The sequence below is a fragment of the Euleptes europaea genome, chromosome 5 (genome assembly GCF_029931775.1).
Source record: "Euleptes europaea isolate rEulEur1 chromosome 5, rEulEur1.hap1, whole genome shotgun sequence".
Classification (NCBI taxonomy): domain Eukaryota; kingdom Metazoa; phylum Chordata; class Lepidosauria; order Squamata; family Sphaerodactylidae; genus Euleptes; species Euleptes europaea.
In genome coordinates, this window is record NC_079316.1 from 35,580,108 (window position 1) to 35,598,353 (window position 18,246).

General features: G+C 41.9%; 1 protein-coding gene across 1 annotated transcript in view; it reads left to right on the top strand.

Annotated features, from left to right (window-relative positions):
- PID1 (phosphotyrosine interaction domain containing 1) overlaps nucleotides 1-11,086 on the top strand; it is a 122,418-nt gene extending 111,332 nt beyond the window's left edge. The window contains exon 3 of the mRNA XM_056849749.1: nucleotides 10,482-11,086. Within this exon, the coding sequence (XP_056705727.1) occupies nucleotides 10,482-10,958 (477 nt within the window). The 3' untranslated portion in view covers nucleotides 10,959-11,086. The remainder of the gene's footprint in view (nucleotides 1-10,481) is intronic.
- Nucleotides 11,087-18,246: the final 7,160 nt, after the last annotated feature.

An 18,246-nucleotide genomic window follows, 5' to 3' on the forward strand; every position in this document is an offset into this window, starting at 1 on the left:
AATTGTAAGGTACCCATTTCCTACAGAATGAGCTCCAAGTACGTGTGTGGAATTTGCATAGCACCTGAAACCGATGCATTTGGGAATGCAGTTGTTTTGCTTTAAAAACACACAGTTGTATTTTCATAAAGTTCTTTTCTGAAGAACACTGAAATGCCACAAGTAGCAAAGGAAATATGATTGGTACGATGGTGGGGAAAATGCTGGCCTTTGCTTGATAGAAAATGACACTGTTCTAGTCAAGATGTAGTTCTGCAATTGAGCACTATCATACCATCTTATTGTGCAGTCTAATTGTAAGGTAGGTGATTCATGTGGGAAATTAGGTGGCAGAGACCTTTGGTTGTAGAATGAGCTGTAACATTCTCACTGTAAGTGGATGATCACATTTTGATATGTTCCCCTACGTTAAAATCCAGGACAGCAAACTAAGAGGAGGGAATAGAACCGCTTGTTCCTGTGCTAGTTTTCTTTGTGTATGGAATTTTACACAGAGCAAAATTCAGATCTGTAATCCACCACTTGTGGCCCGAAGTGTTGCATACATCCACCCCATTCCTCCTATGTATGTGAACTACTTTGTCATACCACCATTTTGTTGTATCATTATATCCTTTTGACTGTAACCTTTCTTACACTGTGCAGTGATTTTGGAGCATGGCAGCCAAAGAGACAAGATGCCTTGCAAAGCAAAGAGGGAAGCAAAGGCACCCTTTCTTGTCAAGTGACATACATTACACACAAGTGGCCTTCCAATAAAGACTTTAAGGACTGACTAATGTCTCCATGAATTAAATCTGAGGTTCTAACCATCTCGAAGCAGGTGTGATGTGGACAATTTTTGCAGAGCCTAAAAAAGCGTTTTTTAAAATTAAAAAAGGAAAAAATGGGGGAAAGGCCCCATTGAAAACAGTGAGGCTATGCCACCAAAAAAAGGTGGCGCAGCCCTGCTGCCAGTCAAGGGGATGTTGCCGGGGTGAAAGGGCTATGGAAGCTGCGTGAAGGCAGCTCCACCCCTGGGAACACCCTGGCATGCCCCCCGCCAACACGCCGGTGCAGGCTTTCCCTTCCGGGAAAGTCCTGCCGGTGTGACTGCACTGGCAGCGGGACCCAGCAGCGCCCAGATGCAGGTGTGTTTGCTCCCTTGCTGGCGTAGGTGCCACGTGATAAGGTGCTCATGCCAGCTCCAAAATAGCTTCGCCCCCCCGCTTCAGGAATGGGCTGCCCAAGATCTAGTTCTGCTGTGTGATGTGAAGACCTTCCCCTCCAGACTTCATTTGAATGGGGCATTTGCTCAAGTATGTAATTGCTATCTGTGTATCTCATCTCAATCTAAGATGAGACATTTTCTCCTTCACAACAGTTCAACCAGTTTAGTTTGCAAAGGCATCCAACATTTAGAGAAATGTAAATAATAAGAGATTTTTTGCCTAAATAAGCTATTTCCCCCTTCTTCCTCCCAAAGCCTTTTCAGTGTGATTACTGGGCAAAGCACAGTGAATTGGATGGATACCAGTCATTAGTCTTTTAGAAGGCTGAGGAATCAATAGTTCTAAATTTAGTTAAAAATTGAAGATACTGAAAATAAATTTAAATACTTTTGCCTTAAGAATGTTGGTTAATATAAATTTAAAACAATTTTGGAACAGAGGAACTTAATGTAAGCTTAAATTGTAAAATGGTAAATGGAATACATTTGCGACTGAGGCAGTCCCTGTATGTGAGGGAGCTCAGTGTGCGTTCTGGGCCACCTCTACTGAATCAGTGCTGATTTCTATATATAATTATTCATTTTGGAAACTTTTTGCTGCCTGCTGCTCGGAATAGGGCAAAAAAGCTGTTACAAGACAACAAGATGTTGAGAGCCCATATGGTGTCGTGATTTGTGTTAAGCTACAATGGAGAGACCTGGATTCAGATCAATATTCACAGGGCAACCAGCTCTGCATTTCATTACTCAAACCTTCAGATGTGTCTGCCTTGATTCTGAACTGGTGCTTTGAAGCCATGATCAGATGGCTAAAGCAGAACAAGTTGAAGTTTGCTCCAGACAGGACAAAGATAATGCAGGTCAGGAAGCAATTGGTTTTAGAGCAATAGGGTGCACCTGTCCCGGATGGAGTGGAATTGGCTTTTGCAGAGCAAGTTAAAGAGGCTGGAGTGTTCAAAAGTGCCTTCTATCAGCATCATCTGATTTGTCACATCTCTCCTTTCTTAGATGCAGACTACTCTCAGTCCATGCTGATCCATGCTTTTCTAACCTCATGGTTTCATTTCTGTAATAGGCTCCACATCAGCCAGCGTGGTGTAGTGGTTAAGAGTGGTTTGGAGCTGTGGACTCTGATCTGGAGAACCAGGTTTGATTCCCCTCTCCTCCACATGAGCGGCGGAGGCTAATCTGGTGAACTGGATTTGTTTCCCCACTCCTACACATGAAGCCAGCTGGGTGACCTTGGGCTAGTCACACTCTCTCAGTCCCACCTACCTCACAAGGTGTCTGTTGTGGGGAGGGGAAGGGAAGGTGATTGTAAGCTGGTTTGATTCCACCTTAAGTGGTAGAGAAAGTCAGCATATAAAAACCAACTCTTCTTCTTCTTCTTCTTCTGCTGCTGCTGCTGCTGCTGCTGCTGCCCTTGAAGACAATTTGGAAGCTGCAGCTGGTCCATGATGCAGCAGCCTGATTATTGTCAGGGGCTAACTGATGAAGACATATCTGTCCCATTTTGAAACAGCTATATTGGCTGGATAGTTTGTTTCCAAGTTCAAATCAAGGTGCTGGTTCTGTCCTTTAATGCTCTTCATGGTTTGTGGCACACATATCTGCATACTATTCTTGTGCTCTTGCCAGAAAATTTGGTCAGCACTGCTCTGAGTTATCCTTTTTATGAACCTGACGCACAAAGCAAAATTCTGTTCTTATAAATCTTTCTAACAAATTCCCTTTGAGTTAACTGAGGTCAAAGTTTTACCCTGAGCATAAGTGCAAGCCAAATAGAAAAAGCTCATGAGAGAGAGAGAGAGATTTTCTGCAAATTGTATCTTGAGTAAGATATTGATATCCACTCATAAGTCCTATGATTGAGAACTAAAATATTCTTTGAAATGGATTCTGTTTTTCCCTAAAGGTTAGTGTATTCACATGTATATAATAACTATTAATAGCTGAATCTGCAGCTGGGTTTGAGATCATTGGAGAAGCTTGCCAGTGAGGATAGGACTTGGATAGCAATTTCCATTTGACAGGAGAAAGGGCAGGAGTATAAAAAAATTTCAGTATGCTAGGAAGGTTGCATGGGCCGCCGTCTTTTACATCCCCTTTGAAAAATTGATACAGAAACATTGAGCCGCAATGAGATGTAATAAAACAATATATTACTGCATCTGGATAATAGTAATATAATAAAACCCTTTATTATTCAGTTTTAATTTTTTTTAAAAATCTCTGTTTCATTTGAAGCCTATTGCATAAACCTACTAAGAGCTAAACTTCTCACTTGAAGTATTCCAGAGATTTGAATGTTCACCCACAAGGGAGTGTCTCTATCCCAGAATTAATGGTTAGGTCTTATAAACTAAATTTTATCCTGTGTGGAGATCTATACAATTAAGCAATCCTGACCACACCACTTGCTGGATTTGATTGTCTGAAACATAAATGGGAATATCTCTGAAATATGAGTATTGCTACTCCTACAAATGGATTGCTTACAGAAGAAAGTCTATACTTATGCATGGCTAATGAATAGCAGACACTGTGAGTGATTTTTTTAATTGGTGCCTGTTAAACTGCATGAGTTTATAGTTTGCACGATATCTGCAGAGTTTATCTTGCTAAACCTCAATAAAATATAAAGTCAACCCGGAGATTCCCCAGCTCAGTTATTAGGAGCTAGATGGCACGTGCACTAGGGCTGTTGAAAAAAAAATTCGGTATAGTTCAGATTCGGCAGAATTCGGCCCGTTTCGATTCGGGATATGCTGAAGTCCGAACTCCCCCGATTCGGATCCGTGGAATTCGGCGCCTAGTTCGAGTTCGGGGGGAAATTCGGCCAAATAAAGTCATTTAAAACTCATTCGCGCCTTTCCGTGGCTCTGGGGGCGCATTTTTGGGGGTGCAGCCCCCAAACTTTCAGCGTAGCTTCAGATGAGGCTTGTAAAGATGGGATCAGGGGGTCCAGAGATATAAGTCCCCCCTTTTCCCTATTGGGATGAATGGGATCAGCCGATCCCATGCATCTAGAGAGCGGCAAATCCAAGGCAAAACCTCCCGTGCTAACCATTGCAATGCAAAGCAACACGCGAGCGACCATGGAAAGGAACAGAGGTGCACTAGGCTAGCTATAGCAAAAAGGAAAAAAGGAGCAGGTGACTTGGACCGTGAAAATGTATTGTGAAAGTCAGATTTTGCAAAAACATTTTTGAGTGAGCAGCAAAACAGACCGTGCAAAAAAAAAAAAAAAACCAGAGTTTGTATTTTCTGCCCTGCTCCTTCTTCTCATGGTGGAGGGATGCTCCCCCCTTATGCAAACGACCCCACCAAACTCAAGCAAGTCTCACCAGCACCACCCCCACCTCTCCAATACGGCGCCGCGGTGCACCCCCCAAACGGGGAAAAAAATCCAAGACGCAGGGGATCTCACACAAGCCGCCCCGTTGCACTCAACCCCAGGCTAGAGGCAAAAACAGTGAAAAACACAAAGGAGGAGGTGCGGCCTGGGTGCCGAGCGGAGAGAGACTCACTAGCCGCCGCACAGACTCAACTTTAAACTAAAAAAAAAGCAGTACACACACTCCCACAGAGGTGAGCAGTCACACACCCCTCGGCAGAATGGGCGAAAGCCTCCTTTGGCTCCCCCCCCCCAGACTCTGTTTCCCCACACACACACACACATACACACGGGAAAAAATTATAGATTAAAGCCCCAAAAGGGGCCTTACTGTGGATATCTTCTGTTCATCAGGAGGGACTGGGTAATCCAATACGATTCCATTTAAGCATGGGAGGTTTTGCCTTGGATTTGCCGCTCTCTAGATGCATAGGATAGGCTGATCCCATTCTTCCCAGTAGGGAAAAGGGGGGAACCCATATCTCTGGACCCCCTGATCCCATCTTTACAAAACGTGGGGGTTCTTGCAAGAAGCCTCATCTGAAGCTACGCTGAAAGTTTGGGGGCTGTACCACCAAAAATGCACCCCCTGCAGCCAGGGAATGGCTCAAATGTGTGCTGTAAATGGAATAAAAATGCACATTAAGGGGGGACCCCTTTCGGGCCCCATATCTCGAGACCCCCTAACTCAATCTTTACAAAACTTGGGGGTTCTTGCAAGAAGCCTCATCTGAAGCTACGCTGAAAGTTTGGGGGCTGTACCCCCAAAAATGCTCCCCCTGCAGCCACGGAAAGGAGCGAATGTGCACACGCACCCCCCCCCACGGGGATTTCTCTCTCACACAAACAGATACTCTCTTTCTCTCCCCGGGCCACGCAGCAGCTGGGCTCACATGCTCAATCACAACTGATTGGCCAGAAGAAGACCCTGCTTGGCCACCAATTGGCCGCGGGAGAATGCTGCTTACTAACTGACGGTTATGCTGCTGTGCCGAACCCTGAATTTGCCAAATTTATTCACCGAACACCCCGAACTCGCCGAATTTGGCTCCCCGTTTTCCAGCCTTTTTTGAGTTCGGTTCCATCCGAACTAAAAACCGCTGAATCGGGGGAAATTCGGCTGTTTTTCGGTTCGGGACGAACCGAATTGACAGCCCTAACGTGCACATTACTCTGCTTTTGCAATCACTTGATTGGCTGCCCATGAGCTACCAGGTTGAGTTCAAGGTACTGGCTGTCACATAAAAGGCCCTCCATAGTCTTGTTCCCTCATATCTGCAGGACTGCCTCTCCTCCTATGCCCACCACAACAGCTCTTTTCCAGCCCAATCCTGAAGGGGAGGTACTTATGAGGCACCCAGGAACGGCACAGCTGCACCCCCTCCTGAGCAGCTTGCAGCGGCGTAGGGGGGAAGCAATATCCCCCCAAGCCCTGTGAAGTTTACCCATAGAGTTTCATGGGTCTATGCCAGGGGTTTTGCCGGCCGACAAAAAGGGCGCTCCCTGACCAAAAGGGCTTAGGGAGCTGATCAATGTCAGTTCCGTCCCCAGGAACACCTCCTGTATGCTGGCTTGAGGGCTTGCCCCAGCAAAACGCTGCCAGGGAGGCAGCGCTGGTGTCCGAGCCTCGCACTGCTGCTTGGTGCCCCTATGCCAATGTAAGTGCCCTTGCACCGGTGTCCGTGCCCACTTAGATAGTGCAAGTGGCACTTTTGCCAGCATAGGGGTCATGCTGGCTCCTGAGAAGCTCCATCCCTCCCTTGAGGATTGCTCGGTTCATATGTTTGGGGTGTTTTGTAGATATGATCAACAGCTGCCCGTGCAAGTGCATTCTCTGTTGTGGTGCCAACTTGTGGAATGGCCTTCTTGAGAAGGTCAGGAAAGCTCCCATACTGCTGTCATTCCGCAAACTGTGTGAAACGGAATTGTTCAGAAGAGCTTTTTGATAAAGGTAATATGTCTATACTGTAACAGAATAGTTCAGGAAAATGCTTTTTGAAGGGAAGGGGGCTGTGGATTATGATACAGGACGTATTATCAGTTTGTTGTACATATTGCCCTGTTGTGGCTTCATTGTTTTCTATTGATGTAACATCATTTTCCGGCATTATATCCATGCTCTGTATCATGCCTAATATGCTGTTTTCATTCAAATGTTGTTAATCCTAGCTGTAGTAGATTGATCATCAGATGTGTCTTCATATTGATTGTGTCAGCTGTGCTTATTAGATGCCCCTTGGTGGGAACTGTTACCGGTTTACACTGTGTAATCTGCTTTGAGTCTGTCTCTGAGAAAAAGGCAAACTATAAAAACAGTAAATAAACAGCTGATGTCATATGGATAAATAACAACTCATTATATGGTTTATCTATATTTATGTTTTTAAAAAATGACTTTCAGAAACTACCTATGTTAAATTTATAGAAATTCATGATTGCAATAAAAGCAAAATATCTATTACAGAAATCAGCTCACTCCATATAAACCCTCCCATCCAAATAAGCCATAATAATATGCTGATCTTATGGTTATAAAGTAGTATATAAATACATTAAATAAATAAAAATTAGGTAAGTGGCTGCTTGAGGAAAGGACTTCACACTAGTTGGATGTCAGTTGTGAAACTCACTTTCCATGCTATCCATAATGGTGACCCCCCAGGCATTTCAAGGCAAGAGATGTTCAGAGGTGGTTTGTCATTTCCTGCCACCACATGGGCTGAGATAACCGTGATGGGCCTAAGGTCACCCAGAAGCCTTCATGTGGAGAAGTGGGGAATTGAACCTGGTTCTCCAGATTAGAATCCCGCTGCTCTTAACCACTATACCACACTGGCTCTCCCGCAGTCCATAATATTTCTAATAGAAAGAATGCATTTCATAGGTGCATTGCTTTGTTACTGGTTTTATTTGGGCTTTTAAATTGAATTTTTATTGTGTTACATTATGACCGATCTGAGAGCTTTTAAGTAGAATAATGAGATATAGATTTCTTCAGTAACCCATGAGCAGCAGGATTAAGTTTGATGGAATTACAGTGCAATCCTAAAAACACTTTCCTGGGAGTAAGCCCTATTCTCTTACTTACCAGAGCTTGGTGTTTTAAATATTGTGTATTTAATATATATAATGTGCTGAGCCAAAGCAGAGGCAATTTATAAAAAGATACATTGATGACTACTGTTCCACATGATCCTTCTCGAACATTAGAGTCTCACAGCTTTTCAGATTGCTTTCTAACAATTATGGAAATTAAGCTGGTTCTGCTGATTAGAAGATTAGAGCTGAGGTAAATGTTTTTTCCCTTTAAATGTAGCTGAAAATACTTTTGGTAACCAACCAGAAATGGCTTAAATCTGAATTTCATTAATAGAATTTCATTGTCACCAATTTCAAGATTTTTTATATTTCTGACTTTGGTGACCCATAAAGGAACTTTAGAAAATTGTATACATTACAGCATTGCATTTCTGCATTTTGGGTAAGAGAAGTTGAACTGTTGTAACTTGATTGAATGAAAGTTTTGATAGAGTTGGCATAGCATAGAGACTAGTAACAGTGTGATTTGTGAGTTGAGGTGTCCCTGGTTCAGATCTTCTCTCAGCAGGACAAAGGTTCAGGATGGGGCCCCAGAATCACTGCCGCCACCCACTAACCCCGCCAGCTCCAAGTAAGGGGTAGCCTTCGCTCCATTTGAGTTGGGTGGGACCCATCAATTGAAGCTGGCTGCCCGAGCCCTGAACTACGTTGTCAGAAACAGAAATGTTAACAGAAAGTAGAACACCCTTTATTTGACAAACACGCTTACTTTAACTAGATGTACACCCTAGGCTTTCTCTCTTGTGTCCCCCTGAAGTGCTTCCCATTCAGGCTTTCCTTTGACCCCTGAACCAGAAACTATTCTCACAATAAAGATCAGTGGGAGCATACTCTTCCCCCCCTCTATCAGGGGGACAGGGCCATAGATGATCGGAGCCCCTCCAGCATGGGCCCTGGGCAGCTGTTCCTGTTGCCCATTTACTAAGGCCACCCCTGTCTCTGAGCATGCTTCCACTCAGTGGCCTTAGGTGAGTTTCAGCACTGCATCAGCAGTATGGGAATTACTTCGTACAGCAATTCTCATGATTACCAGCCTACACTACGCTATACAATACTGAGAAATACTGAAGTTCAATTTTTGTTGTGAAAGGTTGTCTTTCAGAACTCACAAAAATGCTCATAATACCAACAGTTTTATCCACTGTACATATGTTGCTCCTTCTGTACAACCCTTATTCCTCCAATTCTGCTGCTACATGGCAGAGAAGGAACCTTGTTCACTCCAATGGCAACAGGCCAACACTCCCTTTTACTGGTAAATGCTTTCCATGTTCAGTAATGTCGTTCAGGAGAGCGCATCTGCTTGCGTACCCAAGATTATTCCTCCGTATGCTTCACTTTCCGTTGGATTTGTATGCACACCCAGTATATGAGAAAGTGGACCTATGTGGCAACAAAAATGCATTTCCTCTTCTGTTCCAACTTTTTATCTCCCCATATAAATACTTTCTTAGCCTTTTGCTGGGCAGAACAAAGAAAATACCCAGAGGGGGTCTCACTTAAAATATTCACAAATAGCCATTTCCAAGACTTCTCTGTCATGTAACTTTCCTTATTCCCCTTTTTTTTGGGGGGGGCAGTACAGTCAAGGGGAAAATATTTTTAAAGTAGGTCTGAAATATGTATTTTTATCCAACAACCTTTTATTAAATTCTGCCTTATAACACAAACCAGTGTGCACTTTCTCAAGTTGTCTGGAACACCCCATCGGGTTCTATGTTAAAATATTGGAGTCAGAAAGGATATTAGGTCCACTATCCCAGCCAGTAATATCTCTGAAAATTTTGTTTTATCGTCAGAGTTTGGTTCCAGGGGCTCAACCATATTTTGCATAGGTTTCCACTTAGCAAGGGTTGCTAATGCATCATTCCATCATCAAAGTATCTTTCTCCCAGTAGGACTTCTGACAACATCATATGCTTTTAGGATCACTCAGACTCAGTTTTAAAACTAATTCACAGCCCTTGCAGGTATAAATTTTTCCAAAAGTTTATGTAGAAAGTCTCTTAGGGCTGAATCTCTTGAATGATTTCCATTGTCTCCAGAGAAGGTCTCAAAGATATAGCACTTTGTTGTAGCATGTATTTGTTTTTTGATAACCAGTTTGAAAGTATGATATACATTAGAATTATTCAGTAGAAAATAATCTGAAGTTTTTGCCAAAGTGACTGTTCATATTTACCTTATTATTTTTGGAGGACTTTAGGTGCAGAGAACCGTATATCAATGGTAGAGCATCTGCTCATGGCAGTGGCTCTCCAGGATCTCAGGTAGTAGGTGACGTGAAAGACCTCCACCTGAGACCCTGGAGAGCCACTGCAGTCTGGATAGATAATACTGACCTCGATGGACCAATGACTTGATTCTTTATAAGGCAGCTTCATGTGTTCATGTGACTTTCAGGCGAGGGTTTCAGAAGGGTTTCAGAAGGGGCATGAATGTGAACCCAGTTTGCATAATGTTCTGGTAGAAGGAAGTCCCTCTTTAAGGCGGTGTGGAACCTGATATCTCTGGACTACAGTGAAACAAGATAAAAGACTTTGAGTCTGTTGTCATTCCCAGTATTCTCTCAAATACAACCTTCCTATGGATTTGGAATATTCCTTGTGTGTACTGTGAATATTTGTAGACATTTATTTGGAGCCTTCATTGCTTTTGCAGCATAAAAGTGTTTTAAATGAATAAAAGTAAAACATTCTGTGAGGGGACACAGGATTTTGTAGTTGCAATACTAGTATTTAGTTGACAAGCTTGTTTCTTTTGTTCTCTTCTCAGGTTACGTATTTGGGTAAAGTTTCTACGACAGGGATGCAGTTTTTGTCAGGTTGCACAGAAAAACCAGTCATTGAGTTGTGGAAGAAGCACACACTTGCCAGAGAGGACATCTTCCCAGCTAATGCTCTCCTGGAAATCCGCCCCTTCCAAGTCTGGCTTCATCACCTGGACCTCAAAGGAGAAGCTACTGTCCACATGGACACCTTTCAGGTTGCACGTATTGCTTACTGCACTGCCGACCACAACGTCAGCCCAAACATCTTTGCGTGGGTTTACCGAGAGATCAACGATGACTTGTCCTACCAGATGGACTGCCATGCTGTAGAGTGTGAGAGCAAGCTAGAGGCCAAGAAGCTGGCACATGCCATGATGGAGGCCTTTAAGAAGACTTTCCATAGCATGAAGAGTGATGGCCGGATCCACCGGAATAGCTCATCTGAGGAAATGTCTCAAGAATTGGAATCTGATGATGGCTGATGTGAACTCATTAATGATTAAGCAAAAGCAGAAATGGCCCTGGGGATAGAAGCATATAGATGAATAAGCAACAGTTTGGTTTGGGATGAGAGGTCTTCCCAGCACTTGACTGATTCAGCTTTTCAAAAGAGCAATTCAGTAAACTCCCACAAATGCATATTTTTAAATAACCATTACATTGAAAGCTGCTGTTTTAAAATGTGAGAGAAGAGCTTTTCATTTTCTTAAATTTTATTTTCCTTTCCTTCTCACCTCCCAGTTCCCTTTTGGCCCTTTCTATTCAGGTTCATATTTTGAAGATAATTATTTCCTTTTGCCTGTTGAAACCCATCTGTGTAGTTCTAATGATAACATCCTCTAAGATTTGTTGCTAAGGTCTACTGTTGATGCACAGTAGCAATCCAGTTCAATTGCTAGAGAGAGGATATGGTTTGGTGGCCTCCTGCTATTCTGTTGACCACCTCCAGGCTGAAATCGCTACACAGCCTTTTAGATTTAACAGCCTGAGAGTCTCCAGCTAATTCACATTTCACAGTTTGAATATTTAAAGATGCTTATATTTACACATTATAATCATATGCTTTATTTTATTTTATCCATTTTACCTTTTTAATGTACCTGCAGCCATTCATGTCCCATTTTAGCATCCATGGGGTTTTTTTAATAATAAAAAAACCCAATGCAGGAATACCAAAAGGGAGGGGATAGAAATCCAATTGTGAACTCACTACCTTTGCATCCCTGTTTCGAAAAAATTGAAATTTAATTGAGAGAGCTCTTGTAAAGACTCTGACGAGTACCATTTGGACTGGGGCTCTGGTTTGGCCTCAGGCTTGGTCTGGCAAGTGAGAGAGTGCTCGTTTCACAGCAGTCATGTTGGCGACCACTTCTGTACTGGCTTGGTTTCCTGGTACCGCTTGTTCTCAAGGGTCAGGTCTGAGTTACTGTTATGATCACAGGATGTCTGACAGAGAAAAGCCAAGGATTGTTTGGGGTCAGTTTGACAGCAAGTGGCTTGTTCTGATTTAAAACCTCATGCTAATATTTCCGGAACCCTTTCCTAATCATAGATGAAAGGGTTCATAAATTAAGGAAGTTTATGTTTTAAGTTTGAAGGCCAAGTCCTAATTGATAGTTCGCAGGTAATACTGCTCCTTTATACAGTCTTGTTCATAAAACGTGGTAATGTTAGGGGCACTTGGGCACCTTACAGAAGCCTTAAAAGAGAGCTAATCAAAGCAGATAACTATAGAAGTCTGTTCTGTTGTGTGTGAATATGTATAATGTGTGTTTGTGTATGTGAGTGTGTGAGTGTGTGTGATTAGTGTTAAAGCATGTAGATTGATCATGGGAACATACTGAGGAGGACTCGCATCTCTTGAAAATATGCTTATTGCTTTCCAAATGTATGTAAACAATTCCTGCAATATAAAGGCATTCATACTTTAATAAAAAAAAGTTTGAATTAAAAATAAATTATTTTAGGCTCCATGATTTACGTGCATGTTCCTGTTTCCTTGATATACAATGCTTCATTTTAATATGCCATTGAAAAAAAAATAACACTAATTCACAAGGACACTATTGAAGTGAGTGACAAATAATTTACTTCCCTAATTTTTAAGTCATTTCAAAAAATTATAGCAGGATAATAGAATTGTTTTAACAGTAATTTGCTATAAAGCATTAAAATGTAATAACTGTTTTAAAATATTAGTTTATACTTGAATGTCAGTATGTGTGGATCCATTTATATAATTTCATCTTTGCTGAAAATGATTTTAGTTCTTGAAGCTATAAATTTGACATTTGGCGCTGTACAAACCAGATTCTCACTACTCTTCCAGTTAACAACAGAATGGTGGAGATCTACAAATTCTGGCTTCAGCCTCTCCTAAGAATTTGGGTGCTTTTATAAGGACAGAGGCTTCAGCTGAGGCCTGGAGCCACTATGTACCCACCAGCCAAGGAATCATTCCCCATTTGATGAAAAAAACTAAATTCTTCTTGAGATATCTGTTCAAACATTGAAGAGCAATACATGGAAATCTAGTTCAGACCAACCAATGAATCCATAATGTTTCTAGGAAATGTCCTGGGAAACAAATTATCCAGAGTTTACATTGCTCTGAGACAATTGTTAAGGACACTGGAGATCTGATTGGGTGGGCAGATTAAAATAAAGTTGTTTAAGAAGCAGCTGCCACCACAGAGCTGGTCTTATTCTCTCATTCCTCTTTCCCAATATATTTTTAAAAGTTACCCCTCTTCTCCCCAGCACTCAGGCTTCCACTGTGCATGTGGCTCCACCTCCTGCGGCAGCCATTTTGTGGTTGGCTTTACCTCCTATGGCAACCATCTTGTACTGGCAACCATCTTGTACTTGCAACCACCACCCTGGGTCAGAATTACTAAGGTTCCTCACAGGCTCAAAAAGATGGGCACTCTATTTGAGAGTAAATACATTGGTTTGTCTAACCCCCTACTTTTTACACTGTCTGGTAGCACTCCTCCGATGTCTTTCCTAGCCCTGCTTCCTTGAGACACCACAGATTGAACCTGAAACCTTATAGATGCAGAACCATATGTCTAAACAAGGGGTTACAATAAAACCAAGCAACATAATCTAATTTAGCTTTGTAATGAAACGAAGATGCATTCTTCCTTGAAAAGGCGCAGCTCGTTGTCTTTATTTATTAAATGACAGCATGTATATAATCTGGAAATGGCCAATATTTTAAGAAATTGTCTACTGTAAACAAATTAGCAAAATCTATGCTGACTAGTATTGTCAGACCGAGGGCTAGCGTCAGCATACCCTGAGGTGGGGCTGCTGCCAGGGCCTATGACTTCTGGCAGGTCCCACTGCTACTGACTTCCTACGCATGCATCTCCTCTGATGCCTGCACTTTGCACCCTTCCACTCCTTACTTGTAAATGCTTTGTCTCCTCTGTTTTCAGCTGCATATGCTGACTAGCTCTGTTGGAGGAGGTCATGCGGGTAGTGCGCAAAGCAACAGCATTCCTGGTGGCCGTGTCAGTGACACTGCTAGCTGCAGCCAGCACCTAGCAGTGCGGAAGTTATGACCACAGGTGGTGGGAGAGAAATCCAAATGGGCAGAGGAAGGACGCACAGGCAGGTTGGAGCACACAGGTGGGTGGGCAAGAATGGGGGGCCTATTAGTGGGCATAGGGTGGCCCCTGAGCACTTCCTGCCAAGAGCCCCACAATACCTGGAACCGGCCCTGGTCAGACCACTGCCCAATTAGAGTCTTTTAAAAATTGCTGATCCTATTCAGTTCAACAGAACATTGAAAAGCCTCCTCTTTCCATGATAGGGATCATTGTTATTACAGAAATATTATTTTTAAAAAATCAGAAATAAAACTAGTTAAATAGCAAACTTATTGGAGCTCTAGGTCAATGTGTGCTGTATCTATACATTGTAAACTCCCCCATAATGATTTTGATTGTCTCTCAGCCCATCAGAGATCTATTTTCTTGCTTCGCTCAAAATAATCTCCGGTATCCCCTAACTCTGTGACTTCCTGCTGCATTTCTAAACAATGGTTCATGCTGTAATTCAGATGGCATCATTTAATATAAAAGTGTGACAAGAACGGAGCTAATAAACGCCAATTGTCTTGTCATAGGAATAGAATGTGTCAATTACCACCTGAGATTTGTAGTGATCTTGAGGTTCTCACTTGCAAATAAAAGAAATAAATATAAGGTAAGTTTGCACTAATTGCCCTAATCTCTCTTGATTGGATGTAATATTTCTGAAAGATGTGGTTTAGATTTGTTTATGGATGTACTTATTAAATTAGAATAAAATTATTGTTGGTTGTGGAATATCCTGATATCTGCTTATTCTTCATTAGTTCATTCAATCTGTCCAAATTTCCTTTTTTATAATCTGTAAAAGGGAATCCAAATCTCCATGTATACTTAATGTGCAAGCAGAACCACTCCATTCATTTCAGTAGATAAGGTAACTTCAGATGTTGCATCTGCTATAGACTTATCTTCTCCACTGAAGGAAAACCAATAATGTTTTATGTGCTTTGGAACTTCCCTGCTCACTGCAAAGTGGATTAGGGCAACTGTTTATAATAAAAGTTGATGGTTTGCAAATCAGCTTTAAAAATAAATATAAAATGTATTAGACTCAGTTTTATTCTAACTTCCTCACTAAATATTATTTTCTTATTAAAATCCCCATATGATCTTAATTGGTTCCAGCTGTCCAACTGCAGCTGAGGTTTATTTGGTATTTGCAAGCTCTGATATCAAAAGAAGTTCTATACAGTTCCTTTTTTAAAATGGGAAGGCAGTGAATGGATAGAAGGGAAGCCCTCAGATTGTTAAGGTCTGTACTTCAGTATGGAAGAAGGCCAGTTTTTAACCACAAGAACTTTTACTGCCGCATTTTCTGATGTCTGAGGCAAGAACGTAATTGGTAATGACTCTGCATACTTTTAGATAGCCCTGGAAATGGGGGCAAGATGGCAGTGTTAACAGCAGTCGATACACTGAAAGAACACCACCGGTTGTTCATGTATGTCTTCAATAATTCCTCTTTTTTCTTGAATACATACCTTTTCTGTGTTGGTTCCAGTTGAATGTTTTTGGTTTAAAACAAAGCTGCCCTAAATTCCACATTATATTTAACAGCAAGTCTTCCATTTAAGCCCTGACCTGGATAGACCCAGGTTAGCCTGATCTCATCAGATCTCAGAAGCTAAGTAGGGTCAGCCCTGGCTAGTATTTGGATGGGAGACCTCCAAGGAATACCAGGGTCATGATGCAGAGGCAGGCAATGGCAAACCACCTCTGAATGTCTCTTGTCTTGAAAACCCTACGGTGTCACCGTAAGTCAGCTGTGGTGACAGCAAAAATAGATTCCATTTGAATCTTCTGCTACTGAATAAATTGATTTCATATGAGTAATTCTTAATTCCTAATGTATCATAGTCACATACTCTAACACAAAAATATCTTAGACTGAAAGGTATGTCACAGTATTTGACTGTTCATTACAAACATCAGAGAGCGAGAGAGAAACCTTCATTTATCACATTCTCATGAGATCTAGAAGGGCAATATATTGGCATGGTCACAACATATTTTCCTGAAGATGTTGCATTTAGCAGGAGAACAGCCACATTTTGAAATGAAACTTTAGTTCACTGACAGCTGCAATCCTAAACAGATCCCCTTTATAATCTGACAAGTATGAGGTATTAATGATGAGCTAGCTCCTCATGGCTTACCTTGTAATAAGGTTTGTTTTTCTGAGCTTTCTCAGAGAATATTGTCGAAGGCTTTCACGGTCAGAGTTCATTGGTTCTTGTAGGTTATCCGGGTTGTGTGACCGTGGTCTTGGAATTTTCTTTCCTGACGTTTCGCCAGCAGCTGTGGCAGGCATCTTCAGAGTAGTAACACTGAAGGACAGTGTCTCTCAGTGTCAAGTGTGACACTACACACTTGACACTGAGAGACACTGTCCTTCAGTGTTATTTCTCAGAGAATGCTCTGAAAACTTTCAGGTTACGGTGCAAGAGTTCTCTAAGAACGTTTGGAACCTTGGCACTCTTTTTTTCTTTTCAATCCATTTCTTTCCCAAAGCAAGTTTACAGTGGGGTACACCAGTGGTAGAAAGAGGTGGTTGGTGGTGGCAGAGGCTTCATGGGCCTCATTCTTAAAGCTGTTGCTAGCGAGATATGTGGGATTTGTAATTTGCAGTGTTTTTACTTAATTAGGTCCGAAGGGAATACAAACTATAGTGACAATGCATCCTAGCCTTAACAATGAAGCCTGTAATGCCTCCAATAAACGTGCAATCTTATTTATTAATTCCAATGGTTTTAGACTGGAATGACTCTGTGAAGGTTGTACTGTGAATCTGTGTGGCAAAATTTTGGGGACCAGCTAGGAAACCTGATGGCAGGCAGCTAGTATGAGCTAGACCCAAATTTCCTTGTAGGCTTTGGCCAGAGAACCGTACAGTATTTCTGAAGCTTGAAATTGCAGTGATGGTGATTGGTAATAAGGGTTAGATATAGATGCCCCAATCCCAGTATGGCCATATGAGTGTGGAGTATCTCAAACTGGATGAGATGTCACATGCTCAGTTTCCCATCCTTCCTCTAAAGAGTTTATGAAGGAATGCATGATTCTCCCTTGCTCCTTTTTATCACAACAACCCTATCAGGGTAGGTTGAGAGAGACTGGTCCAAGGTCATCCAGGGAGCTTCCTGGTGGAACAGTCCACCCCTATAACCGTGCTGGCTCTCACCCCTGGCCCATTAATAGAAGTGGAAATCCAATTGCTGATGGTCGTGGGTATAGCTTCTTTCAAATGGCTGTACTTCTCCTCCTACAGGCCTAGTAAAATCCTGTAGGTATTCATGAAAGTAGTCTTCAGAAATGCCAAAAAAATCTGTTATCTACTTTTTTTTTAACACAAAGGCTTTCACCTTCAAAGAACAAAGAAAATAGTTTGTACATGTTTTTTCATTTACAAATATAAAACTTCTCCACCAATGCTGCATCCAGTTTTCTTTCAAAGTTTCAATATTTATCAAAACAGAATCTAAGATATGTCCTTGTATTCTCATAAAGGTCTGGGCTGGGTTTTAATTGTACTTCATGCATAAATTTAAGAGGATTCTCAAGTGTGTGGCTGTTTCATTTAACAAAGTTATGACTGCAAGACCCTGTGCATTCAGATAAGAATGTAGCCCTACAGTTGGGAAACTACACATTTAAAAATAATTTACTAATGAAATGTTCAATGCTACCATTATTTATTTTATTTTCTTAAAGGTCACTCTTCTTACTCAGTTTATTAGAAGAGTGTTCTCTTTGCTTGGCTTAGTTATTAATTTCCAAATTTTATCAGTTGATTCTCACCCCGACAACACGGCAAGAATCCAAATCAAAGACACATTGTTAGGGTTGCCTTCCTCCAGGGACTAGCTGGAGATCTCTATGGCATTGAAGTCCCTCCCTTCCCCAAACCCCGCCCTCCTCAGGCTCCACCCGAAAATATCTAGGTATTTCCCAACCCAGAGCTGGCAACCCTACACATTGTGGGGAACTGAACAACATGATCATCTCAATGTCTGTACAGTCAGGAGACACTGATCTGGACTTTTGCAACATCCTGATAGCTTTTTGGGAGGGTGGTATGTACAATGGGGTGTTAAAGACTGGCTACATGATGTGGAGCACATCAGCATGAAGCACTGTTTTTTACATTTTAAGTCCTACCTGCTATGCA